The 27,159-nt window shown below is 48.9% G+C and overlaps 1 protein-coding gene across 1 annotated transcript in view; it reads left to right on the top strand.

The window, feature by feature from the left end:
* The window catches only part of Galnt14 (polypeptide N-acetylgalactosaminyltransferase 14), a 211,110-nt gene that overhangs the window by 120,117 nt on the left and 63,834 nt on the right, over window positions 1-27,159 (top strand). The window contains exon 2 of the mRNA XM_004839254.3: window positions 15,385-15,554. Coding sequence (XP_004839311.1) covers window positions 15,385-15,554 — 170 coding nt within the window. The remainder of the gene's footprint in view (window positions 1-15,384; window positions 15,555-27,159) is intronic.

A 27,159-nucleotide genomic window follows, 5' to 3' on the forward strand; every position in this document is an offset into this window, starting at 1 on the left:
TCTGTAAAAGTGCTTTGTGGTTCTCTATTTTTTAATTCTTTGCTTTATCACTGTGTTTTGCTATCCAATCTTTTAACTCTTATTGTATTAAATTCACATTCTTAAGTTGTTCTGTAGCATGAAGTGGGGTTGTGTACTTTCTGCTCCTGGGGTCTTTGTTGCATGAGTGTGGTGGGGTTTTTATTGTATTGATGCAATGCTCCATCATTTTGTTTTTGTTTTGCCCAACCCCCAATGACATGTTTGCAACATGTCACCCGTTTCCTTTTTAGGTTTCTTGACTTACGAACCCTGATTTAGGGTAATTCCATCCTTGACCTTTCTCTACCATGTCTGGGCCTGCTTATGCTAGGAGTTCTGTGCCTGTCTGCTTTTCTTGGCCAGAGTGATGATGGTGAGGGGGAGCTGGCCAGATGCTGTGAGTAATCTTCACTGGGATGCTCAGCCTAACAGGTGCCTGGGATTCAGAGAGAAAACCCACACTCCTGCCTCCAAGGAGCATGAGTTGGGAGAAGAGGGCCTTATCAACAGGCACTGAATAGAATCTCATGACGTTAGAGGGGGAACACTTGTAGGTTTCATAGACCAGATTTGCTGAGCTCACGTTGAGCAATGATGATGGAAATTTAATATAAGAATACCAGTATGTGGGCACCAGGATGAGGCCCAAAGTGCAGAGCAGGCCTTGGCCTATTCTGATGGTGGGATCCAGCTATTAGACAAGCCATTCTGACAGTACTGTCAAAACTTAAGTACATAGCTTGAAGATGTATTTTTGTCTTTAGATGACCTAAAGATGTAAATCCCCATCATATATTTGAGGTTCTGCAGAGAATGTAAGGAAATATCCTCTGTAGTGGAGACTAAGGCACCAAGAGGTGGAGAGCTTTCTGAACAGGCAGACTTCCCATTCTTCTTTACCCCAGTCCACCTCAGACACCTTCAGCTGTAGGCAGCAGCCACACTTCGCCCCTTCCCCTCCCGGGGGGCTTCTAGCGGTGTGTTCTACAGCCTCCCAGATGGCAGCCAGGGCTGGGGCAGCATATCTGGAGGATACATCTCAAAGTTGTTGGTTTTTTAAAGCACAAGCAGAGCAGGGACCAATTATGGGGTCCCTGTGCACAGCAGGCCTCATTAATGTGCTCAGCATGGGATGGGCAGAGGCTGGCAGAGCTAGGAACCAGCGCCAGCCCCCTAAGGGGCAGTGGGGACAGGAGAAGGGAGAGTGCTATTGATTTCTTTGCTGCAGGTGGATCTCCCTGTGTGAGCTTCTCTTTGCAGAGAGGCATCTTGTCCTTTACACTGGACTGAGCAGCCAGGAGCTTCCAGTGGCTCCCGTGTAGCACGGATTCTTGATACTGTAAACAGAATTTTGCCTCAGTGACTTCAGGTATGTTGACTTGGGGAGAAGGACTGTGGATTCACATTGAAAAGAGGGAACCATTTCCTTGAAATAGTTAAGAATGTCTGATAGGAGGGGAGACTCACCAGAGACCTGACGAGCAATAATGATTGACCCAAAGACACAAGGTAGGGAGGGTAAGCTGTCAAAATCAGATATTTTGGCTCCTGGGGCTCCTTGCTGCCTCACAGGTGAGATTTCCCTGCTGAACCATCCCACGGACATACCATGTTGTCTCCACTTTCCTAACAAGCAAACTTGCAGTTGTTATTTATTAAGTGCTGAAAGTATCCATGGTACATTGCTTAGCATCCACGGCACCCATTAGATCCAAAAAACAGCATCACAGTGTTGCAGAATAGGTACTTGAGGCTCTCTTGGTGGAGGGAGAGAGGTAAAGTGACACTTCCAGGGTCACAGAGATGGTAAATGGAAGAAAGATGCAGACCTAGCTCTCTCTCGAATGTCTGCTCAACAGGTATGTGAGGGGCTAGAGTGGACTAGTGCCAGCAGTAGTGAGTGAGACAGATACAGAAGGCTGTGGCCTGGTCAGGGAGGCAAGCACGGAACACGGAACACTGGGCAACATTCCTGGGATTGGCTGTGCCTTCCAAGTCCTGTAAAGGAGGTGTGCAAGGTTCTAAGAGGGTACAGGAAGGATTCAGTTCAGACTTGCAGATTTGTAGATATCTTTTAAAAGATAGACTACGAGGCTTCATATCAGACCCACCTGGTGAGTGGGAATTGGTCAGACAAAGAATATTCCAAGAAGAGCACACAACAGGAGGAGGCCTGAGTTGTGAAAGCTGGTCTTGCTTTACAAACAGAAAAAAGGCCAGTGTGGCTGGGGCACAAGGGACTGAGAGGGATGGAGAGGCGAAGTGGCTGGCAAGTGTGCAAGCCCAGATCAAACAGGGCCATGAGGGCCACAGAAAGGAGTGAAGGTGTCATTCTGAGTGCAGTGGGAGCCACTGGAGGTGTTGAAGCCAGAATAGGAGAGCTGGAATCAATTTACGAAGGTGACTTTGGAAAACGAATAAGAAGAACCAAGCATCACAGTACAAAGTCAGGGTGGGGCCTAGCACAGCATTCCAGGACAAGGTCAGTGGTGGTTAGAGTGGTTGCAGAGCTAGGAGAGGGTACTGGGTGGATGGAGGCATGTTGGGAAGTAGAACTGACGGGATGGCCCTGGTTGTGTGTGTGTGTGTGGGGGGGTGTGGTTGTGGGTGTGGGGGTGTGTGTGTGTGTGTGGTTCAAGCAGTCAGGGTAAAGTTGAAGGTGAGGGACAAAGACAGTTCCAGAATGACTCTCCTGTCCCTGGCACGAGCTGAGGTGTGGCTAGTGCTACTGTCTCCTCCCTTAGGAAAGCCAGGAGGAGGCCAGTGCTGAGGGCAAGTCAGGCAGGGTTCCACTGGGGACCTGTTAGAGGAGAGGTGCTTGAGAGACTCCCCGCCCCGGGCCTGCTGAGGAGACAGTTGTTTATACAGAGCCAGAGCCCTGAAAGGAAATCGGGCCTGGAAAACTCTCTTTGGAATTCTCCACTTCTGAAGCCACAGTCACAGGCGATGTCTCTGCTGGTGAGGGTGTGAAAAGCCAGGGGCAGGGAGACCCAGTGAAGGCGTCAGAGAAGAGGCCGGAATAGGAAGGGAAGCCTGGGAGAAGAGGCTCCTGGCCACTGTGGGACAAGGACATTTGAAAGTGGCGTCACCAGCGTGGCATGGCATTGCCCAGACATCAAGTTGAACGCCCCAAATCGTGGTTCAGAGCTGGACACTCGATAGGTGCCCAGTGAATGTGGGATCCTTTTCCTTGCCACTTTCTCCTTTCTTCATTTGTGCTCTCATTTCTAAATATCCACTGACCATTGCCCAAAGATTATAGTAGGAACTCATGGCATAAAAAACACATGAAGGAGTGAAAGCATGCATAAAGTGAATGAATGATTGAATGAACGAATGAAGGAAGAAATGCAGCTATTATTGGTGAGCCTCTGGGTTGAGGGTTCTACAGTCTCAGGTATTGATTTTGTCCCAGGTGCATGCAAGCTTCCTGGGAACTGAAAGCCCCTATCCATCAGAGGGCCCTGAGGAGCCACTTCTCATGCTTGCGAGGCCACCTGGCATGAACAGTGCCAGAACGGTCCCCTGGCCACCCATGCAGGGAGCCGCCTCTCCCAGCAGGTCTCCAGAGTCCCTGTTGCCTTCCTTCCCTGAGCATTGTCACCTGCTCTGTAATCATACAATTATGATGCCATTAAAATGTCACATTTGAAGAAATCCGTATAAACAAAGCCTTAACAACCGCTTGAAAATTGTAGTCTTTACCACTAATGACCTACTTTCTCTATGTGCAGGGCCCTCCTGCCACCACCACCTCTGCTTTGCTGCCTCTTTCTCCAGCCTTGATTTCAGGGACAGGAGAGAGGTTGCAGTGGCCTTTTCCCGCCTGGAAAGTCTCAGTGTTTCCTGTGCTGGGAGAGGCTCTGCGATGGGACCAAGGCGGCCAGGCCAGCAGGAGCCCAGCACCTGGTGGTTCAGTGAAGGAGACAAGAGGGCACCGAGCAAATGTGAGGCTCTGAAAGGAGAGACCTCAGGGAGGAGCTGGCCTAGGAAATTGAAGTGAGCCAAAGGTGCGAGAAATCTGAGGGTTGATTTCACCCCCTTGGCTTTGACTTCATCCTCTTGGGAAGAAGAAACTGGAGACACAGCAGAGACATAGCGGCAACTCTGGCAGCACAGTGTTGTCAAGGGAAAAGCCCTGTTGAGAGGTCTGGCCAGAGCTTTACCTTCCTACTGCTGAGCGGAGGGCAAGGACAGAGGTGAGCAGGCAGACAAGGGGGTAATAGGGTATCGGAGAGTTTCGACTTCATTTCTCAGAATATTGCTCTGTCAAAGTTGTTCAGATGATAAAATGTCTTTGTCTCCAGAATCTAATTTTAATGCACCAAGGAAACAGATTACTTAAAGGAATCTTATATCGAGTACTTTTATAAAGTAAAACATAAAGCAGAACAGCTCTGGTGAAGTGATTAATCTTTTCCCAATGTATCTGAAGAGCAAATCTGGATTCTGTACAGTACCAGATTGGATTAAGCAAGAGTTTGCCTTATTCCTGTGGAGGAAGAGAAGTTGAATTGAAGTGTGGGAGACATTTTGAACTTCCCCCCTGCACTTAACATCCCTGCAGGACAGAGCTGCAGAAGGGGTCATGCCACAGGGGCTTTGGACAAGGGCAGTTGGTGAGGAGCATGTCACTTGGGGAGCAATTACTGGTGCTCCCTGGGGTGAGGGAAATACCCCAGTGAGTGCTGTTTATGTAAGCAAGTACATCATAAAGCCCTTTAGCCAGTTTATATAAGATGTTCTGCAAGAGGCTGCTGCTGTGTGGTGAACATGGCTGGCATTCGGGTCATGCTTATAAGGATTTCTCAGTTTCTCAGCCCACTGCCATCACCATTTGCCATCTCATCTACAGCACTAAGCGTGCCCTTGGCCGAGGCAAGCATCCTGCTTCCCTCTCAGCAGGTGAGATGTCTGGGAACTGTGGGTCTACTTTGGACATAAAAAGAGCCCCTTCCATTAAAGGCCAGCCTGCAGCCCTCCTGGAGTCCCGTGAGATAAAGTCTCTTCAAAGTCACTGTTCCAACCTACACCTGCATATTCAGTGGGCTGACCTAGTTTTGAGGGGAGCCAGAGGGCATTTGGATGTCACCTTATTTATGGAGCAGATAGAAAATACACCAAGCTCTGGGCCCTCGCTGCACACAGTGATCTGAGGAGAATCTATCCTCCACCTCAGAAATGGAGAAGAGACAAGAACAAATCTGCTTGGCTGAACTGGAAGCTTCTTGCTAATTTCACCTGTAGGGAACAAGTGGCAAGGCTCAGGGTCACTTGACTCTGAAACTTTTGCTAGCCATAGTGCACACTTGAGTGTACAGATGAGAGAAAGTCTTTCCAGGACAGCCTAGGCCAAAAGTACAGGACTAAGTTCCTGGACGTTGTCTCCTCCCTCTGCCTTCTTTAGTCTGTTACTAGGCAGGCCCTGGAGAAGGAGAAGGAATCCTTGCTCCATTGATGATCCTGGGCCTGTCAGGTCCTAGTCAAGAATGTAAATGGAGTCTGTTTACCAGGGTTAATCTCAGAGCCTCCACTTCCTTGCTGAGCAGCCTTGGCCAAGTCATCTTAACTTTAGTCCTCAGTTTCATGCCAAGTGGGTTAAATAACAGCACCTGCCTCAGGATTGTTCTGCCTATTGAAGGAGTAAATATTTTCAGGTAGATCCTGGCCTGAGATAAGGGTTGCAAAACAATTAATTGCTGCAGTAGTTGTTGTGGGTGATTGTGTTCAGAGTGAGAGTATGTCACCCTTGCAAGCTACTCCTTTTGCCTAGCCTCCTGCAACTTCTCAGCTTGATTCCTCCGTATAAAGCAGCGTTCTTTGCCTGAGAAGAACCTGGAGGGATATTTGAGGAAGCTGTAACCCTTGCAAGGCATCTTCCTCGTGAGTGTTACTGTTGGCCTGGCCATTCCAGCCCTTGGGGGCAAAGCCTGGGAGGCACAGAGAAGATACTCTGGGGATAACAAATCCCCCAAAGGGGGCAAGGAATCAAGCAGATAGCTCTGAGTCAAGTTCTTTGGCCTTCTGTGAGCTGAGGTCTCAGGCAGTTTCAAGCTTTTGATTCTACTTGGGTTTGTCCTCAGAACCACCCAGTGCAGCCCCACCTCCACGCATATAAAAACAGACAGCACAGAGCTCGATTTCTAGCCTTCTAAGCTGATAATAACCTTATGTATTACAGTTCTTAAAATAGTTCCTTGTCTTATCATTTGCTCAGCACTGTGCTCAAACCCATGTCTGAGATGGAGATTTTGGATAGAGGAGACCCAGGAGCTTTAGTGCTGATAATGATGCTTGCAGAGGGACAGGAAGGTGAGGTCCCTGGTTGCCTGTGGCTGTTGTCAGAGAGCCCATTTCTGCCACAGGGAAGGCAGAAGCAGCTAAACATAAATTGACTGAATGTAAATTGTATTTTCTCCTCCATTAGCATTCAGCCTCCAAAAGAAATAATAGTAACCATAGCCATGTTGACAATAATAATATGTTACATATGCACTGTGTCTTACAAAGCAGTTTTTTATATTTCACTTCTGAGATCTGATTTGGGCCCATTAAAGCTGGTGGGGGAAAGATCAGTGTTGCCCTTGTGATGGAGGGAGAAATGCACTGCAAGAGGCTGAATGCACACACTAAATAAAGCCAAGTCAAGGCCAGGGCCTGGCTTTCTGGAATTGCAGGAGCATCCTGGAGGCTGTGCTTTCTCCTCCTTGACCTGTCTCAGCTACCCCCACACAGACACTCTTGGCTACATTTCTGTCCAGAAGAAATTGGGTTAAAATGAACAAGACAAGTCACAAAGCCATAATGTTTACGATGATCATTTTTCCATTTGTTTGATTCTTCCCCTTGTTTGTGCTTTCTTTACTCTTTTCATTTTATTTCATTGCTGTCACAATCTGGTGGCCTTCAGGCCAAATTCAGCCCATAAGCATGTTTTGTTTCACCCAAAGGGAGGTTTAAAGCAAGGTAACTATTTATACATCAGGCCGTCCCTACAAGACACCTCCAGTCTCACTTTCTGTTTTTGGTGACCCTAGGCCTGCTCATTTGTGACCTCTGCTAGAAACCTTAGTTCATTAGGGCCTCTTGAAAATTGTTTGACCCCGTAGTTATTTCTTGCAGCTGAGGAGCTTTCTGATGATGCTTTAAGATAGTTCCTGGCCCCGAACAGAAAGATGAGGGGAAAGAAGTCTAGCTTTTGAAGGGAGAGTATTATGGTTTAGGATCAAGAACACCCCCTGCCCCCACCCCCAAACTCTCATGCACTTAGAGGTTAGGCTTTGGGATATGAATGGATCATGGGTTCCTCCCTTCTCTCTCTGTTTCCTGGCTGTATGATGTGAGCAGCTTTCCTGTACCTGGCCCTGCCACCATGCAGTTTCTGCCTTGGAGCCAGCTGGCCATGGACCAAAACCATGAGCCAAATAAATTTCTCTCCTTTAAGTTGTGAGTGTTAGGTATTGTGTCCCAGTGATAAGAAAGAGACTAAGACAAAGAGCTCTTCTGTTACCAAGAAATGCGGATCTGTTTTTTTCTTCTAGAAGTGGTTTTTAGAAGGATGCACTCTGACCACGACACTCTGTCTGTCCAGTGGAGGACTACTCTTAGCTTTGTTGTAGGGCCAACGTGGATGGATGGATATATCCTCCCTTCCCTCACACCCCTGCCCCAGGGAGGTGGCTGCTACGTCACTCTTGGTGAACGCTTTCAGTGTGGTGAGCTGACCTTCTGCCCAATGCAGTTTGACTATGTATACTAGAGATGTCGTGTTTCAGCACCCAGCTCTGTGCACCTGGAGGCTGTCCTTCCTGAGCCACTTCTGGATATTGCAGTATACCCAGTCCCTCTCCTGGGTCTGTCCTGGGTGCTGGTGCCTATGCTTAGTGCATGCTGTCCTCCAGCATTGGCCTCCTGGTTGCAGACAGATCCACCCTCCTGTCTGACTATCCAGTCCACGAGCTCTCTTCTCCTGAGCCCTGTGTTGATACCTGGCCCCCTCCATACTTGATCTCCTTTTCCCAACACAAAGAGAAGGGAATGGAGAAGTAAAGGACATGGGTAGGGCCTGCTTTCTCAGTCTTCATGTCCAAAAGCAATCCAGACCTACTCTTCAGGCAAGTGACAAGCTATTCAAGAGCCCTTATATGTAAAGGAGCTTTGTGTTTAATCTCTGGTGGGAGGTTTATGGGTGTTGGTGGACAGGAAGCAGACTATTAGCTGTAGGGCTCACACATTTTGGCAAGTGCCAGGAGCCAGCCATGTTCTCCCATCATGCTGATTTCAACTTCCCTGGCACCTCCCTCTCATCCTAATTAGTAAGCAAATTAATCTCCATATAAGGTCCAAATTGTGTGAAGTTTTTTTTTCTGTTCCAGAAACAAAAACTGGGCTTCTATCCATTCAGTTAATCATATTATATTTCACAGTTGGAATTTTCAGGCAATTATAATAATTATTGGAACTTTTCTTCTTCTAGAAAGCTGGAAGCTTCCCTCAAAGTTGTATTTACATATGATATGCAATTGAGATGTGGGTGGGGAGTGCAAATATAGGGGCCATGGTGAGAGCTGGGCAGAGAGTAAACGAGACCAAAATCAAATGGAGAGGAAGCCAGCATAGAGAGAGGTCTGGGCTTGGTGTCCTGGCTGGCAGATGCCACTTGGCTCAGAGGTGCCGCAGTAGAGAAACTCCCAGCAGATCTGTTTTCTTTTGAAGCAGAAAGGTGAGGAAGGAAGTGAGAAGAGTCAGGAGCGGGGGAATCAGAAGAGTAAACTCATCTCTATTGAATTATATGCCACCTCATTTGGTCTGAGAAATAGCCCATCCCTCCTCTATTATATGTCCATTCTACCTATCAAACTCTTTAAGGAGTGATGCTCATATAATTAATACTAAGCATTAAACTACAACATTGGAGGAGCAATTGCCTAATTCTGAGGAAAATTTAAATTTATGACCAGCACCCGAGATAAAATGAATACTAAAGGGATGCAGAGAAAACCGTGCAGAAGATAAATAGAAATCCAAGTGGGATATTGACTTGATCCTTCTCCAGCACAGGGTAATTTGGCTTCTAAAGTGAGTTAGATCATAATAAATTAAATTTAGATTTCTGCACATCTGTTAAATAACTCCCAAGACAGAATTCCAGTGAGAAGGAGAGGTGATAATACATGGAGGAAATATTAAAATGAAGATCTGATCTAATAACCCATAATTGATGTGCTGTCCCTTGGTGAGGGAAGAGGATTTTCTAGCTTTCCTTCTTTGTGAGCCCAGGCGAGCAGAGAGCGAGCCTGCTCCTCCTTTGGTGGAGCTTATCCTGCCCACTGCAGGAATCTCTTCCCCAGCAGTTGCTCTTTTCCCAGACCATTCCCTGTGGGTAGGATATATGTTAGCTGTGTTCAGGCCACGGGTGATTATGTTGTCCCTTAGGAAAAACAAGGTCCTCTCCACTGCGTGGACATGAGAGGAGCACAGAGGTGAGCAGGTACTTGTGTATTTTCTTGAGTAACCGTCAGGAGGGAAAACACGCCCTGTGGTTGAACCGAACATCTAGTCACATGGAAGGAAGACAAATCTTCGAGTTGAAAGTCCTAGATGGAGTTTTCAGTAGTGAACCCTGTTGATGCAATCTTGTGGAAGCTTCTTTGCTTCTTCCAGCCTTAGTTTTCTCGTCTGTGAAATGAGAACAATACAACTAGCCTGTCTGCTTTATAAGAGTAATGATAATAAGATAGCCAAGTGAAATGCTTTGTGTATTATAAGTATTTCTCTTTGACTCTTGTGGCATGAGCTTTTAATTGTGATACTTTTTTTTCCCCTAAAGGTTCTATTTGGTTCTTTTTTAAAAAAAAAATATCTACCTGGCCCTTTGTTTTTTGTTCTTTCTTAATTTTCATTCCCCAATTTGAACATTTCACCTACATTTATGGTACTGTCTTTCAGAATTCCTGTGTCTAAAGCCCTTGGGAGATCTGTTTAGTTACCACTGACTCTTGCCTTCTTGTTCCTGTGTATCTGGTGATTCTTTATCATGACTTCATCTTTTGATGAACCTTGTGGGACTCATGAGGCCTAAATTAGAGATGCTTTCCTCTGGATAGGCTTTATATTTGCTTTTCCTAGGACTGGGGCACAACCCACTGAAACCACTGTGTCCTCTCCATGAGCCTAATTACATCAGACTCTGGTCAGCTTGTCCACCCTGTGTGAGCCAAGGTCTAGTTTCTCCACAACCTCCACCCCCAGCACAGCCTCACATTTTGTCTTTACTCATTGTTCAGCTTCCCCAGCTGTAGTTGAAGCACTGTTTTCCCTAGCCTCACCCCTCCTCGTACATTGTAGATTTTCCTTCTCAAAAGCTCAGTAATGCATTAAAAGCCATGCTTGTTATAACTCACATAGGTCTAGTTGTCGGTCAGCAAGGGTCCCTGGAAGCATTTGGTCTGCTGTGAGCTGATGGGAAGCAGGAGGGCTCTGGCTGGTGCTGGGGAGCGGGAGGCTGTAGTCCTGGACCCCATAGCTGGCTTGGAACCACATCTGTTGGACAAAAGGGGATCAGTGCAGGTTTGGAGACAGATACTTGCTGGTTCTGTGAACTTGGGTAAATCATATATCTACCCCATGCCTCAACTTCCTTATTTAAAAACTCGAGGTGTAATTTCTACAGTATTTTACGTTTATGAGGGCTTGAAATAACCCTCAGTACACCTTTCTCAGTCCTTCCCTCTGAGGTCCTGACAAGGGGAGCTGTGACGGGCCATAGTTTCCCTGGGCTGTGATGCCCAGGAATTTGGTCAAACATTATTCTTGAGCCAGAGATTTAGCTCAGTGGCACTGCATCTGCCTTGGAAGTACAAAGTCCTGAGTTCAATCCCTGGTTCCCAAAAAAAAAAAGTGTCATTATTCTGAATGTTTTTTTCTGAGGGTGTTTTTGAGATGACATTAACATATAAACTGATGACTTTGAGTAAAGCAGATCACTCTTCATAATGTGGGTAGGCCTCATCCCTCAGTTGGAGGCCTTGGAGACCAAGACTGATCTCTGCCCAGCAAGAAGGAATTTGGAATTCTGCCAGCAAAGGCTACCTTTGGCCTCAGGCTGCAAGCCACAATTTCATGAGGCAGTTCCTTAAAAGAGACCAATTTCTCTTTCTTGTTCTCTCTCCTCCAAAATCCTTTTCTTTTCTCGCTCCCTATGTTTCTGTACACACACACACACACACACACACACACACACACACACACACACAGACTATTGGTTTGGTTTTGAATTTTTCTGAAGAAAAACATTGAGGAATCAGCAAACAAATGGGAAACAATTAATCCTACTAATGCCATAACTTGAGGCAAGCAGGCACCCTCCAACAGCTAAGGCAAAACTTTTGGCAAAAATGGCATGGAGAACGAAATTGTCTGAGGATGAAGGGGATTCCCATTTCCCCACTTTGGATCTAGACGGAGGGACCAGAACACTCAGGGGTGCCTGTAGGGGGAGATGGTGAGGCACACCTGAGATGGACTTCTAGAGGCAAGCCTGGTGTGCACTTCCTATGTAGGGACAAGAAGGCCAGGATAGTCTGCAGCATGGGGCGGGGGGCACAGGTTGGAAGGACAGGCCGCGACTGTACACCCAGCAGCCTGCTCTGGTAAGGCATGCACAGCCCACAGTGGGTAGGGGTTAGCCCCTTGGGCGGGGAAGCCAGGGACCCTTGGAAGTGTTTCCAAAGTTTGCAGCCATGCCTGGGGTGGCGAGGGGAATGGCTGTCCTGCCGTGGCCTCTGTGTCTGGCTCGGCACCAGGCTTTAATTTTCTTAGGGGAGAATTCTTCCATGGGAACATGATAGGTGAAGAGGGAAGGTTTCCCTCCTTTGAAAATAAAGTATGGCGCAATAGTGCCCAGCAAGCGGCAGGCATTAGTATAGGCACAGCATTTTCACAGAATAGTCTCTTCTGTGAAACCTTGATTGAAAGCCTTCACAGTGGGGGTGTCCCCCTTTCCGTACCATGGTGCAGAAGGGATCCATGGGGTTTAAGTCCCTTGTGGGACTCATCTGATGTCAGTTGGTTTAGAGCAGCTCGACCCTTTGGTGCGTTTTTATTCCGTTGTTCCAGGTTGTGGTGGCGGGGGCTCTTTGGGGGGATTACATCAGCAGTTTCATCCTGTGCTAGCTGTGCACTTGGGCAAGCCACCTCGCTCCTCTAATCCCATCCCTCCCTGCACAGATGGGGCTGTGTGAGGAATCTATGACAGTATGTGTGCACGTATAGGGTGTTAAATGTAGTGTCCTATTTTAAACACACTTTTGCAGTTATTTAATACATTTGATGTTACAGTAGGAAAGCCCAGCCTTTAGGGCAGGCTGTGGCCCTGAAGGGGTCTCAGTGTAGCAGTCTGTGAGCCAGCTCTACACATGTGACACGCCAAAGCGAGCAGTCCCTGCCAAGGATGCCTTCCCCCCACTGTGTATGCTATTTCTCTTGCCATCCTGGCTGCTGCTCTGGTTTTCTGGGGCCAAAATTCCAGCTGAGTTTTCACAGCACCTTCTGCCCGGAGGCAGCTCCTGCCAGGGGTGCCAGGTAAGCTCGACTACCCTGTGGATAGGGAAAACCAGGCTGGGAAGCCACTGGCCTTGGGCCCACTTGGCAGGAACAGAGAGTAGGGGCCTGGAATGAGGATAAGAGGTGTTATATCTCCTCTTTCTAGCCACTTCCGGTCGTCCTGGGGCCTGCCCCTCCTCCTGCTTCCCCAGCAGGTGGATGGAACCATCGGTGGCACCCAGCAGGGCCCCACTCCAGGCATCAGGTTAGATTATTGAGGTCACTTCCCAACTGGCCTCTGTAGTAGATCTCCCTCCTCTACTCCATCCCACACATGTGGCCAGAGACGTTTCCCCATGGTCTGCTTCCCGTGTTCTGGAGTTTTCCTTTGTTCTTGACCTCTTTGCAGTCCACTTTCCAGCCTCCCTATTCCCAAACTAACCATTCCCTAAACAGAGGCTTTGTCTCCACACTTGCTGCCTGGGGTGGTTAATTTTATACCAGTGTTGACTTGACTGGACCACGGCATTTCCCCAGGCATTTGGTCAGGCATTCTTCTGAGAGTGTCCGAGAGGCCTTTCTGGACAAGGTGGACAGGTGCATTGGGAGCCTACATTAGGCGGATCACCCTCCCGTTGTGGTTAGGCTCCACCCAGTGAAACTGAGAGGGAATTCTTCCCTTGCTGCCTTTGAACTGCCTATTTCTTCCCTTTGGACTTGAACTGAGAGAGAGGTCAGCTCTTTCTGGGTCTCTAGCATGACCACCACAGACTGTGGGACACATCAGACTCCATAAATCACACGAGCCAGGTCCTTATGATCTCTTTCTATAAACTTAAATACACACACACACACACACACACGCACACACACCCTATTGACTTTGTTACTGTAAAAACCCTGAGTAATGTATTGCCTTTTCTCCAGCTTTTTGCTACATACCCCCCACATCCCTCAAGCAAAGTAAAAGTCCCTTCTGACCCTTAAAAGTCTAACTCGTGTGACACCTACCCAAGAAGCTGTCCCCTATGTCCTTCACTCCTGTGCTTACGCAGCATCGCCATTGATCTTCTGTGACCAGATTCACCTTGTGGTTCGGCATAGGTATTCCTGAGGGTGTCTCTGCAGTGCTGTATTCCCGAGGGCAGGGGCCTTGTATCCTCCTCCCTGCTCCCTCTCTCGGAGCACCAGAAGGGCTCACAATTTATTTAGGAAATGGCTACTGGGAGACAGTTCCATGGTCCTTCCCACAAGGACCATGGGAGGATGATGTTCCAGCCAGGGGTGACATCTGTCAGGCTGTGACATCGCACACCACAGGCTTGAGGTTCCCCCACCTGCCTAAGTTCCCCTAGCATGTTCTGAAGCAACAGTATCACTGGATGTTAATAAAATCAATTATTGGATAAAAATCACAGGTTCCAGGGCTTCATTTTCTGCTATTAGCAAGAAAAGACTGTTTCAAAAGGAGATAACAAAGAGGGAGAGAGAGATCAATGACCAGATAAGATCACATGGTGCCTGAGATATACATGCAGACTGGCCTGGCCCCTCTACCTGCCACAGGGGCCGAGAGCCTGTGCCGCTGTTTGCTGGGCCTGCCCTGGGCTTTCCCACCCAAGCTTCCTGCGTGCAGGAATGGTTTGTCCTGTTCTGCTGGGGTGGTGGCTTTCTGCTCTCTTAAAACCTGGGCAGTTCGAGACAGTTGCATGTCAACTGGGGCGAGTAACACACGAACAGCTCATTCTCAGTGACGTGCAGGCCAGGACAGCAACCCTCCTGTTCCATGGCAGAACCCCACCAGTAAGGTCTTCTAGAGACCTTCAGGTTAGATGGACCTGAAATGTCTTGAGTTTTTTTGAGTACGACTGCTCTCCGCCTGGGGAGAGTGATAACATCCTTGGGAGGTGGCTGCCGAGCCTAAGCCTCCGGCTTACGCAGTTCAGGAACCTCTGCCCCTGGCTGGGTGCAGTGTTTCTGGTGGCTGAGGAGCTGGTGTGGATGGGACAACCAAGAACTCTGGGTTCTGGTGAGGAGGCAGCCTCTTGCTGCTATGCCCTGGCCTCTGCCTCTCACCAGTGAATGACTTCAGACAGGCCAGGAACCTCAGCTTTCTGGAACCTCAGCTCCCCTGCCCAGCCCAGAGGGTCTTCGTGAATCTAAGTACAGAAACTGTCTTCCAGGTTCTGAAGCACCGTGTCCATATGCAAATACCTACAGCCACGCTCCTAACTCACTCTCCCATTGATGCCTCCCTAAAATAGGCACAAGTTCTTGGGTTGAAGGAAGAAGTGGCTCCGGGAGTCTGGTAGGTAGCACAGTTGTAGAGACGGATGGCCTACTTCTTGTTGCTGCCACACCAGAGGTGGAGATGATGATTGTCATTGGATACCTGCTCTGTGTCGGCCACTATGTCAGGAGTCCTCAAGTTGCCCTGGAGGATATAGCCCTGCCACTTCCTCATTGGGGATCTTGGGCAAGGTACCCACCTACAGAAGCTGTTTTCTCATCTGCATGGTGGGAATGCGAGCAATTCCATCTCATAATGCTGTGAGAATGACATGAGGTCGTGTGAGTCCAGGTCCTGGAGTAGAGCCCAGAATGTGACACTCAGTAAATGGCAGTGGCCACTATTGGCATTGTTCTGTTTATTGCTGCTGCTGATGGGTTGTTAATGTTTTATCTCTGGCCTCATCTTTGAGCCCAGTGTTCCTAGATTGAGCCTGGCCTCTGTGGTTGTGTGCTGAGAAGTGGACAGGTGGCTGGCTAGCAGAGGACAGGGGACCATTCTCACAGACTTTCTTTTCGTGTCACACACAGCCTTCGGATGCGGACTGGGACGACCTGTGGGAGCAGTTTGATGAACGGCGGTATCTGAATGCCAAAAAGTGGCGCGTTGGTGATGACCCCTATAAGCTGTATGCTTTCAACCAGAGAGAGAGCGAGCGGATCTCCAGCCATCGGGCTGTCCCGGACACGCGCCATCCCAGGTACTTCCTCTTCCTCCCAGGCTGTTACCCCCACCCCTCCCTGCAGTCTGGACAGATGCACAGCTGGCTGGGTTTGGGGGCCCACTCTGGGTAGTGTTGGATGCCAAGAGTTGGCACAGGTAGACCATTTGTTCCCCGTTGGACACTAACGGGAAGATGATGTGCTAATTCACCTCCTCTGTGCTGCTGATTGCCACAAGACATCCCAAAGCATCTCCGCCTTTCCATGAGGGGATTGGAGAGGATGAGAGGTACACCTTCTCCCTCGCCTGGTAGTCACTCCAGGTGACACTTGCTGTGAACTCATGGAGCCCTATAAATGCTTTGCTGTAGCTCTTTTCCCTTGGTACATTCCCATGTCTCTGCCTGGCTTTCAAAGAGGGGGAGGGCAGGACGGACATACCCCAAGAAGTCAGGCTGCAAGATGCACATCTCTTGACTCTTCCCTGTGACAGCCTTGTGCATCTTGCATGTGGGAAGAGAAGCTGAGGGGCCTTCTGTCATTGGTTCCCCAATCTGCCTGCCAAGGGGCCCTTCCACACAGCCTCCCTTCTGCCATGTCCTTGGTCAGGCCACACCTTCAGTGGGCAGCAGAGACTGGGTCCAGTAGAAAGCTTTGTTTCCCAGCAAAAAGAAGCTCTGCGAAGACACTTGGTCTCATGGAGGGAGGGCAGCCCTTGAGCTTTCTGCAGAGGCCTGAGCAAGCAAGGAGTCCCAGCTCCAGCACTCCCCTCCCACCTCCTGGCTTCCACCCCTGGGGCCCAGAGGTGCCAAGGAGTAGTGTGGGCATATTACCTATCTGCAGCAGGAAATTGACTTTGCACCAGCTCCACACAGTAGGACGGCCGTTGGAGGGAGTGGGGTATGTTGAAGGCATTGTGTACTGAGAGACTGGCATTGGCGTCTTAGCTAGCTATATGTGCTTGGATCTCTGGGTAGCCACCTTGTGGAAACTGGGGGTTTTGTGCTGCAGGGAAGTAGGAATTTCCCTGACTTAAGAGACTGATTACTCTGGGGGTTCTTAAGTTAGTATTATATGAAAGCTTGTGGACTCAGTTTCCCCTGCTGGGTTGCACAGCTCAGAAACCTTGTCTTAAACAGCAGGTATCCTCTGGAGGCTTTCAACCTTGTTAATCATCATCATTCCCAGAAGGAGCTGGAGTCTTGGTTCCCCATGAATATAGTATGGGGATGAACTGGATGATATTCTGGCTTCTTCTATCTCTAACAGTCCATGAATACTGTACAACTCTGCCCTCAAGGTACCTTGAAACTCTTCCATAGGGGCAATGCCTGGTGCCCCTACAGTACAGCCAGAGATGCAGGACACAGGCCATGCCGCTTCCCTTTTGCTAGCCTGAAAGCATCTTCAGTCAGAGTTTTATTTAAATTCTTATTATTATTCCTATTTAAATTCCCCAGGACTTACCCTGCTCCTTGGCATGTGAGAGAATTGTATTCAAATATCAGGTTCTTTTATTTCTCTGAGCAGAAAGTACATATAGAAGTGTAGGGAAGAGGGAGGAGACAGGTGGCTCAGGAGGCCCACTGGGTCTCAGGCGGGTGGTCCCATCCTTATCTGGAGGGACTGAGGGACCCTACCTAGCCAGAAAGCAGCCAATGCATCAGGGTGGAAGTGCTTCAGGAGACATCTGTGACTGCTCCCTGCTGCAGAAAGGAGGTACCGAGAGCTCGCCAAGCAGGCGGTCACCTGGGGATACCCAGAGCTGGGCTATTTCCTGCATGCTCTCACCTCTCTGATCTGAGAGGCAGAAATGAAAGTTTTACAAGGACCAGATACATATGCAGTGGTAAGTGAGGAAGATCTGTGCCTGTCCCCAAGGAGCCAAGCTCACCAGCTCAGCTCTGGGCTTTGCAGAGAACCTGGTGGGCTCTCTCCATCTGTCAAGGAACTGTGACCTGCTGGGAGTGCAGCAAGAATGGCAGAGAAGATTTAGACAGAATGAGACACCCTTTGGGGAGACAAAAGGGAAAGTGTACCAGGCATATGTCTGCCTCAGGGCAACAGCCTTGACCTGCAGGAGCTTCGATGGTGTTGCTCGGAGAATGTCAGGTTTATGAACCTCAGAATGAGCAGGAAAAGGAAAGAACAGGGAATCAGAATCAGAGCCGGTGCCTGGGGCCACCCACCACCTGGGGGTACTGATGTGTCAGGCTCAAACCATGAGAGGCCCTGGCTGGATCAGCTGTCCCCAGGCCACATTTGGTAGGGATCTTCTGCCTACTGATGTCACCCTTGTGGTGAGGAGAACTCCAGAGGCTTCCACACAGCCCTGTGTTCCCCCCTCAGAGGAGCCTTTTGGGGAGTCCCCTTCTAGCTACAGGATCTCCCTTGGTTTTCAAGGAAACTGGCCATGAAGTTGGAGTCACCAGCTAAGTTCCTTAATATTTCTATGACTCCGGTCTCGAGGCTATATGCTGACTTCATCGAGATGCAGCACCTGGGGCTCACCTGCCTGGGCTGACAGAGCCCTGGGGTTCATATTTGAGCCCTCCCTGCTTGGTTTCTGACCAGCTGGGGCTGCCCGTGACCAGCATCCTGTAGACCAAGGATTTGCAGCAGCAGTACTGCTTACATGTGGGACAGGATAGTGCTTCCTGTGGAGTTGGTCCTGTGGTTTGTAGGATTTTAGCAACATCTCTGGCCTCTGTGTACTAGAGGCCAGTGGCACCCTCACTCCCAAGTTTTGGCAACCAAAAATGTTTCCGACCATTGTCCTGTGTCCCCTGGGAGAAAGAATTGCAGTGGGGATCATTACTGTAAATCTGGCCCTGCTTTTCACCAGTTTATCAGAAATGAAATGTAAGAGTGCATCACCAACCCCATCACCAGCAGTGGGTCAGGGCCAGAGGCTCTCTGTAGAGTTAAGCCCAGGTTGAGGACACAGACTCTGGAATCAGACTACCTTGTTTCCCATGCTGGCTGTGCTCTTGACAAGCTGAATGAGCTTAAATTGTCCACCTTCACCAGGCTTCAGGTTCCCCTTTTGAAAAGTGGGGATAAAATTAACAATAATCCTACCTAATTTGGTTTTTGTAAGGATTGAGTAAAATATGCATCAAGTGTTGACGTGCTGCATAGTTAATACTCAAAAGATGTCAGTTGTGCTATTAGGACAGGGAGGTGGGCAGGCTGATACCCAGATTCTAGTCAGCTGAAGTATGTCCTTTCTAAGCTCCCCAGAAACTATAATGAGCAGCAAGTATTGAGGACCACTGCTGTAGGTAAATGCTTCTCAAACTTATATAGGCAAAAACCCCCAAATCATCTGAGGATCCTGTTATAGTATGATTCAGTAGGTCTGGGTTGGGGCACAAGATTCTGCATTTCTAATAAGCTCCCAGGACAAATGCCACTGGTCTATGGGTCCTATATTAGATAGCAAGGAAGTCTGGTTCCCTATACCAGCGTCACTTGGGAAGTTGTTAGATATACACGTTCTTAGGCCTCACCTAGAAAACTTCGAGGGTAGAGCCCAGTGATCTGGCTTAGCAAGCACTGCAGGTGATTCCGAGTCCTGCTTATGTGGAAACCACAGAGTGTCTGCTTGCTTTTAAGGCCCAGATAAAGTTCGTGGGTGGGTTGGTTCATCAGAAAGGCTCAGGGATTAAGAAGAGGGTAGAGGCCCTGGAATGAGGCCACCCACCCGGCTTATTGCTGCCATGCAGCAGCCTTTTGCTTCTGTCCAGGTGACAGGACTTCTATCTCTGGTCCTGTAGAGACTGGTCTTTCTGGTTCCTTCCTGCTCCTCTGTCTTCTTCCATTCCTTAACCCACAGGATCTACTTCCTCCCTCTCCCATCCTCTTGATTCTTGGCATCACCTCCACCAAGAGGCTGCCACTTAGGGCCACCCCTAGGCCCCATGGCTGTTGGCCCACACTGGGTTCCTGCCTCCTACATGGGACCCCACTCCATGGATCCAGGCTTTGTGCCCACTGGGTCACTTTGTGTGCTCCCACCATGCCTTGCAGCTAACATCCTACTGGTTAGGACATCATTTGCCCTCTAGGTTGAGTAACACATTGAGCATCCGTTACAGTGCCTGGCATGTGATCAGAATTCAGTGTATGTTTACTGACCAAATGGAAGGGAGAGAAAGAATGAAAAGATCTTCCACCACTATCTCTCACCTGCCTTACATGCAGGGAGGAAAACAAGAACTAAAAGAAGCCCCCTTAGTCTTCTTTGACCCTCAGGGGCCTCCTATAAGGAACTGAGAGAGCCGACACGGTGTTAAATGAAAAAGGTTTTTTCCCTTAAAGAGCTCTCATTAGTGAAAAGAGTGAAGGAACAGTTTGTGGGAGGGGTCTGAGCTTATTAAATTTGCTTCCAATTTTCTTACCACAGTAATTGGATTCTGATTTATAGGATGCGTTTGGATGGCGCCTGAAACAGAGAACTATTAGTTGAGCATTAGAGCAAGATCTGCCAAGACGGTGAGTGTTGGAGTGAATTGCTCAGGAATCTGAAGATGCAGTGTGACAGGGTGGCGGGAGGAGGCTGTAAAAGTCTTCCCTCCAACAAGCCTCGGTGCTGAGTGAATCACCGGAAGTATTGGCACACTCTTCTAGCCTCAGGGAGTAGAAGGGCCAGAGGAGCTTGGGGCTTAATTTCTCTGTGTGGAGCCTGACAGGCAGAGTAACCGTTTTCTCTCAGTTCTCCACACGGTGCCTGTGGTATTTTGTGGGAGGCAGTCGGCTTTATCCGGAGTGTGGGACCACTGAGGCAAGACAAGGCAGGGAATGGAGGCAGATGGGCCTGGGCAGGCTTTGACTCCCCTTTCCCAGGGTGTACGGGTCCCATGGGTTGGGCAGTGAAGGATGCTGCTTCGCATCGAGTGTAGTTTAGAAAGGGAGTTTCTACAGCTGCAGATGGGTCCCCCACTCATGTACAGGGCAGCGCACTGCAGGGTTAGCGCCCCCCCGCATGCCCTTCCCACCCCCTACCTCCCTCCATGTGCGTAATTTTCTGTCTCGAAGAACCTGACACATGCTTTAGACATGCATGTCTCTGCTGTGGCCCATGCTCCTCATTCCAGCGCAGGCCAGGTGAGAGAGGTGGGGATGAGGGAATCAGAGAGGCCGTTAGCACATCCCAGCTCCCCCTCTGGGCTTCATTTTCTTGTCTGGAGTAAGACGCGGATGTGGATAACCCTAAAGTTGCCATTCCATGAGTCACCATACAGGTGTGGATGGATGTGTGGTTCTGCACTGTGATGTCTTGGTCCAGATTTGCACACAAACCATGCCACCAGGCCCCACCTTAACTGAGCAGAGCCCCCGGCAGCTTAGTTCCAGCTTCCCCCCAAGGCCTCTAGTTCTAATAATACTTAGAAGACCTTCTGTTTCCAGGTCACTGTGGGTTCACGAGGACGAATAAGATGTGGCCACATGTGTCACACCGTGGGTGGGAGGTAGTGGTGTGTGGTGCACAGTGATTTCAGTGTAAGGAAGAGGCAGCTTCTAGCTGGGGTATGGCCTGGATTTCCCAGAGAAGTCCTGTTGTCCATGAAGTAGTGACTGGCCCAGCAGTCCTTCCTTTCTGGAGACAGCAGCCGATTTGCCATCACCACTGTAGCACAAGCGTCTGGCAGACAAGAAGCCATCAAATGGGAACACACCCCTCCACAGGGGGGAAACATTTTGATAGAGCAAATGTATATTTTTGCTGTTGCCTAGCAATGCCTATTATGGGATTGGTTGGCATGCAGGGGAGCAGGTGGAAGGGCGGACTGAGCCTGTGAGCTTTGGGCCTCACAGAGGTACAGCTGCGGATGCTTCATTAGGTCACCTCTGTGGCCTGGCTGGGTCTGATTGCTCCCCTCCGGGCATATTCGCCCGGCCTTCATCCTGCATGGTGCTAAATGGTTCAAACAGTGGGGCACCCATCGCTAGCCTGGAGGGAAAATTCCACACTTCAATACATCTCACCGGGGAGACATTTTTCCTCCGCTCCTTTTCATCCTGGGAAATGAAGGGGCAGTGGCCCAGTCTCTGAATGCATTTCTCCCTCCTTGTATTTACTCGGTTGGAATGGCTGCCAAAGATCATCATCATTTCTCTCCTTGTGCTCGTCACTTAGCAGTAATAGGATAAAAATCTTTACGGCTGGAATGGCTAAGCGTAAAAAATGTTCATATTCCCTCAGAGTCAAGGCTATTCCACTAGCTAAGCACAGAGTTAGTGATTCTGCATCAAGGCTGAGGGGAAGGGAGGGGAAACCCATCACAGACACTTAGCTTTTGCAAACAAGCTCTCCCCATCTGCTACTTTCTGATCCCTCCTGTGTACTATTTTTCAATCCAGGATGTGAGACCATTGACAGGGGCTCTGAGCATCTTGGAGTTCAGGTTGCTCTGGGGGAGGAAGGGAATGGCTGGAGGGGATTCAGAGCATCCTGGAAGTAGCTCTGCAGTAGAACCAAGTCTGCAATCCTGGGCACCTGTTTGCACTGCCATCTACAGGGCCTTGGATGGACAGTTCTCTCCAGTGAGAGGGGAAACACAGGCTGGGATAACAGGTGCCTTTGGGTCAGGATTCCTCTCTGGTCCTGGTCCCCTGGTTCCATTAATGCTGAGCCTGCAGACCCTGCTTCCACTGGCTCTTCTGAGTTTCAAGGAAATTTCCCAAAAGGGTAATTCTTCAGCCTCTAAAAGGGAATCGACAATAACACCTGCTAGTGAGAATTCACTTGGACAAAAACTGCATTAGCTAATTTATTTCTCGTACTTTGTTTCCTAGTGAATTCTGACAACTTTGACTTTGCGTTGTACCTTTCATTCATTTACTCATTTGCTCATTTATTCATTCAGTCAACACATGTACCGAGGATTTGCCACGTGCCAAATTTTGTGTTAGGAATTGGTCTCCACCACCTAGGAGTGTGTGGTCTAGTGGATGAACCTGACGAGGGGCCTCTTCCTGATGCACCAGCGTGGACTGCACCACGGCCACTGCCCCTTGACCCTGGAGTTAATGCACAGACTTCTTGCTCTTCTTGCCTTGTCCCAGATTTTGGTGTGGCTATTTCTCTCTAGGTTGTGTAGCAAAGCACAGGAGTTTGAAGCTTTCCTATGCAAAAAGATAAAACACGCTAAGCTGGCCTGAATGGAAGAAGGAGTTTCCACGTGGGTGGGAGGCTGAGGTTTTGTTTAAGGAGGTGGCATTTAGACTGGAACTGGGGGAGACATACAGGACTTTAGAGCATTGCCAGGTAGTAGGGATTCCATGTTGGGAGACAAGCATAAGAAAACATCAGGAGGTAGTTATAATATTTTTAATATATAATATTTTTTCTGTCACAAACAAAACACTTCTTTTGCCCAAGTTCACTGAGTTGAGTGTATGTTGTTTGACTTGTGCTTTAGGCCAAGAAGAGGATGCCTGAGGAGGCTGGGTCTTCCAATTAAAATAATTTGCTAATTATATTTTAGCTTTTCCTAGAGGCACAAAAACAACATAACATCTGATGGAATAAAGAGTGTCATCCAGCTTTCTGTCACCTGGGCCAGATCTTGGTAGGCAGGTGACACAAGAAGAACCTTGTGTGGCTTTGCAAGGAAGCAGGTCACCTTGGTTCTGGGGGCTGATTTCCCTTCTTCCTCCCTGGGTTTGCCTCCTTCATTTCCACATCATCTGGGAGATAAGCAAAGGAAAGAGGTATGGAGAGAGATGTCAAAATAGGGTCGGTGTCAAGATGGGAAACTGTTTTGGGTTAAATATTTGCCATGAGGAATTTACTCTACAAATTACTAAGTGTAAGGGTATTAGGGATGTATAAATAAGAAGGTAGACTGAAAGTTTGTCCTCAGGAAATACAGATTCTCCAAGTGAATAGACATCCCAGGTGGCTAAATGGGGACTCCCTCCCTGTCCTCTCCAGGCCACTGGTACATCCCTACCTTATGGACCACAGCTAATGGGTGGCATGTTTCCTTGAAGATATACCCTGCCCAGTGAGCTCAGGGTTATAGTAACACCATGAGAAAAATGGTACTGGTTCTCTCATCTGAATATCTTTGTAAAAATTAATTTTCCCACGTGCACTTGTAAAGGGCAGAAGAAGAGGGCTGAGGAGGGAGGATTTGCAGTCTGCGTTCTGAGCTGTCCAGTTTAGTGCTGTGAGGATCAAGGATGGGATGGAGAAGGCATTGATGGTGAGGTCAGATGCAGCTTTTGGCCCTTTCATAGATGGCACTGCATTCTTCCAGTTCCATGGCTTTTGAAATTTTCCTACAAAACCAAAATCTGCCCAAGAGCAGAACCTCTCCATCTTTTCCTAAGTAGAATTTCTATTGAAATAAATGTATTTCCAGTGTACACAGGTTTCCTTTTTCCCAGATCAAGAAAAAGAACATTATCATTTGCTAGAAGTTACCTTTGTGCCCCTGCACTATCGGTAACTTACCCATAAGTTGGCTTCAAACACTAGAGATTAATGTTGCTTGTTTTTGAAATTCTACACTATATACTTCATGTGTTTGCCTTTCCTCAAAATAATGTGTATGAGGCCGAGGATTTACCTCAATGGTTCTGCTACTGCCTCGCAGGCACAAGGTCCTGAGTTCGATCCCCCTGTACCAAAAAAAAATTATGTGTATGAAGTTTGGCCACATTTTGACCAACACCGCTTGTTCCTTCTGACTGCTATAGTATTTCTTTGTATGGATGTATTACAATTTATATGTCTATTCAACTATTGTGCTCATTTGAGGTTTTCCCCGTTTGGGGCTCTTATGAATGGTATTCCTCTGATTAATCTTATATATGTCTTTTGGTAAATATGCATGTGTTTCTGCAGGGTCTATTCCAGGAAGCTTTTGTAAACACTGTCCCACATGCAATGAAGTGGTCATAGCAGAGTTCTGGTGGTTCCATCTTTGTCACCAATCATTCCTGTTGTCTGTCTTTTCCATTTTAGCCTTTCTGAAAGCCAAGTAGCTGTATCTTACTGTTTTGCATTTACCTCTTCCTGGTGGTCAGTGAAATTGAGCATCCTTTCATAAGCATATTGTCCAGCTGAGAGCCTAATTGAGCATTTTGCCTCCCTCTTTCCATCTAGCTATACTCTTTGCCCAAGAACCAAGTATCAAAGCTGCATTCTAGTCCTCTTTTAGCCACCTGCTTCTCTTCTGGTTATTTTTTGGTATTTTGCACAGCATTCTGAGGCAGGGTAAAGAAGTAAGGGGAGAAAAACAACTGGTTCAAGCATCAGAAGGCTGAGGCCCTTTCTTTTTACTTTTCTTTCCTTGGTGTGCTTGCGATGGAACCCAGGACCTCGTGCATGCTACCCAAGTGTTCTACCTCTGAGCCACATCCTAATTCAGACTTGGATTCTTAAAATAATGCCCAACCACATCTTCAGCTCAGCTGCCTGGATATCTATTGTTACACATCTAAGATGAGAGAAGTAAGACAGAGATGGTTGCTAAGGTCACTTCCAGCTCTGTCTGCTGGTTTTACACACTTCTGCTAGTAAGAACGTGCGGGAACTGGCTTAGGAGTGAGCGGAATCAGGTTGAAAGCTATTTCCAGAAACATGACACCACCCTCCTGCTAGGCAGCATCTTCCCACCCCCAAACCCTGGATTAATCTTTCCCCTCACACACTCCCCTTCCTAACAGGACTCAAGGGCCCTGCAGAACCATTAGTGCAGTCCTTTTTTTATTGTGGCCCTGTCCATCTCCTTGGGCCAGCCCTCTCCACCCTCCACGTCTTCCACTCTGAGGGGGTCACCAGGCCCCTCCCAGGCTGAGACACAAGTGTCCTTGAGTGGATAGGTTATGGCCATTTCAGGGAAGGAAGCTGATGCCTAAGCACAGCAACTGGTAGACTAAGGCAGAAGTCAGGGCTTGATCTCCTAGCTCTGTGAGATCTGAAATAAAAGCAACACGGCTACTTACTAGCTGGTCCTTAGGTGAGTTACTCAAACTCGCCAAGACACAGTTCTTAACCTATGAAATGGGAATCGTAATGGTACCCAAAGGGAGGTATCAAATGCTGAGCATAATCCCTAATGTCTAGGAAGCCCTCGGGGACCATTAGCTGTGGCTGTGAGTGGTCAGATTTGTTCTAGCATCAGGATCAGCATTAGCATTAGGCCCTGGGATCTTTCCACACTGTTCCATAGCCATGGAAAAATCTGCACAGGGAAGTAGGGCAGAGAAGGGACAGACCTAGGGTGGATGAAGCGGTAGCACGTGCTGATGAGCTTGGGGAGGCCCTGGGTTAGTGCCCGCTCCCCTCTCTGAGTCAGGATGCTATGGCCCACGTGAGTTGGGGTAAGCTGAGAACAAGCTGTGGGCAGGGAGGTGCTTACAAGCTCCTGGCTCAGTCTTGGCTCCCAGCGCTGAGTGTTCCACTTGCCTGAATGTCAAACTGACTTTAAAAACTGGAAAGCAAAATAAATGATGAGGCAGTTGCAACACCATGTCTGGGGAAGTTTGTGTTTGGAAGATACTAGGGATTGGAGCCAGGGCCAGCAGAAGGAGTGAGTTAGGGCCCAGGGCCAGCAAGTACAAAATGTGTTTGACAAGAGATGAAAAGAGCAGGAGAGGAGGTGACAGCTGGGGGTGGGAGAAGCTATGGAAAGGAGGCCCTGGGCCTGCCGTGAACACAGACCGTGGGATGCCATGGGCACAGCCCGCGTGAGGCCCCGGGTGGCTGGAAAACCGACTGAGTGTGTAGGCAACCAGCAAAAGAATGCTCGCTCGCTCGGGAGGATGTCCCTTGGCCAGCCAGAGCCCCCAGGCCAGCGAGAGGCAAGGCCTGTAAATGCCCTGGGGGTTATCCCGGGTGTCCTGAGACCACAAGAGGAGCCCATATGTGGCCTGCAGATTTCCACTCTCATCTTCCGAACTGTCTGACCCTGCAGTAACCCTAAAGCAGCCAGGACAGACAATCTGCCTCCTTTCCCCGCTCTCCTCCTCCCTGCCTCTTTTTTCTTTTCTTTTTTTTTTTTGATACCAGAGATCGAACTCAGGTCCTTGTGTTTGCGAGACAAGCACCAGAACCACTGAGCTAAAGCCCCGGCCCCTTCCCTGCCTCTTCTTGCCGCAGCACGCAGATACTTCCTTTCACAGAGGCTGCCTGGCCGGCCACCTCTCCAAGCAAGCCCCTCTTCGCCCTGAGATCGGCTCTCTCTGAGGCCAGGTCCCCCATTCACCCTTGACCGGAGCCCAAATCCGTGAAGCCATCTGCCCCTCTCAGCCTCACTTCATCCAGAAGGCTGCTGTGCTCATGCCCAGCTCTGCACCCCACCCCGCAGTCCGTGAGTAAAGCCCGAGGCCCCCAAGAGCTCTCCCATCCAGACTCCCTCATGGCACACCTGCCCTCCTGTCTGTTCACAGCCCTGCACGTCTCCACCTCCACCGGTAGGCTTGCTTCGCAACTATGCCTCGAGGGTCGGGACCTCCTCACTCTCTGCCGCCCTCTCTATTTAGGACATCCCTTCATCTTTCAGGAGTCTGGATGGAGGGTCCCCTTTCTGGGATGACGTCGATCCCCTTTCTTAGTTCAGCATCCTCTCTGTGTTCTCTGGCCCGCCCGGAGCAGCACCCATCACCCGCCACTGCAATCCTTAG

The sequence above is a fragment of the Heterocephalus glaber genome, unplaced genomic scaffold, assembly GCF_053883595.1.
Source record: "Heterocephalus glaber isolate CG9 unplaced genomic scaffold, H.glaber_assembly_v1.0 deba00001457, whole genome shotgun sequence".
Lineage (NCBI taxonomy): Eukaryota > Metazoa > Chordata > Mammalia > Rodentia > Bathyergidae > Heterocephalus > Heterocephalus glaber.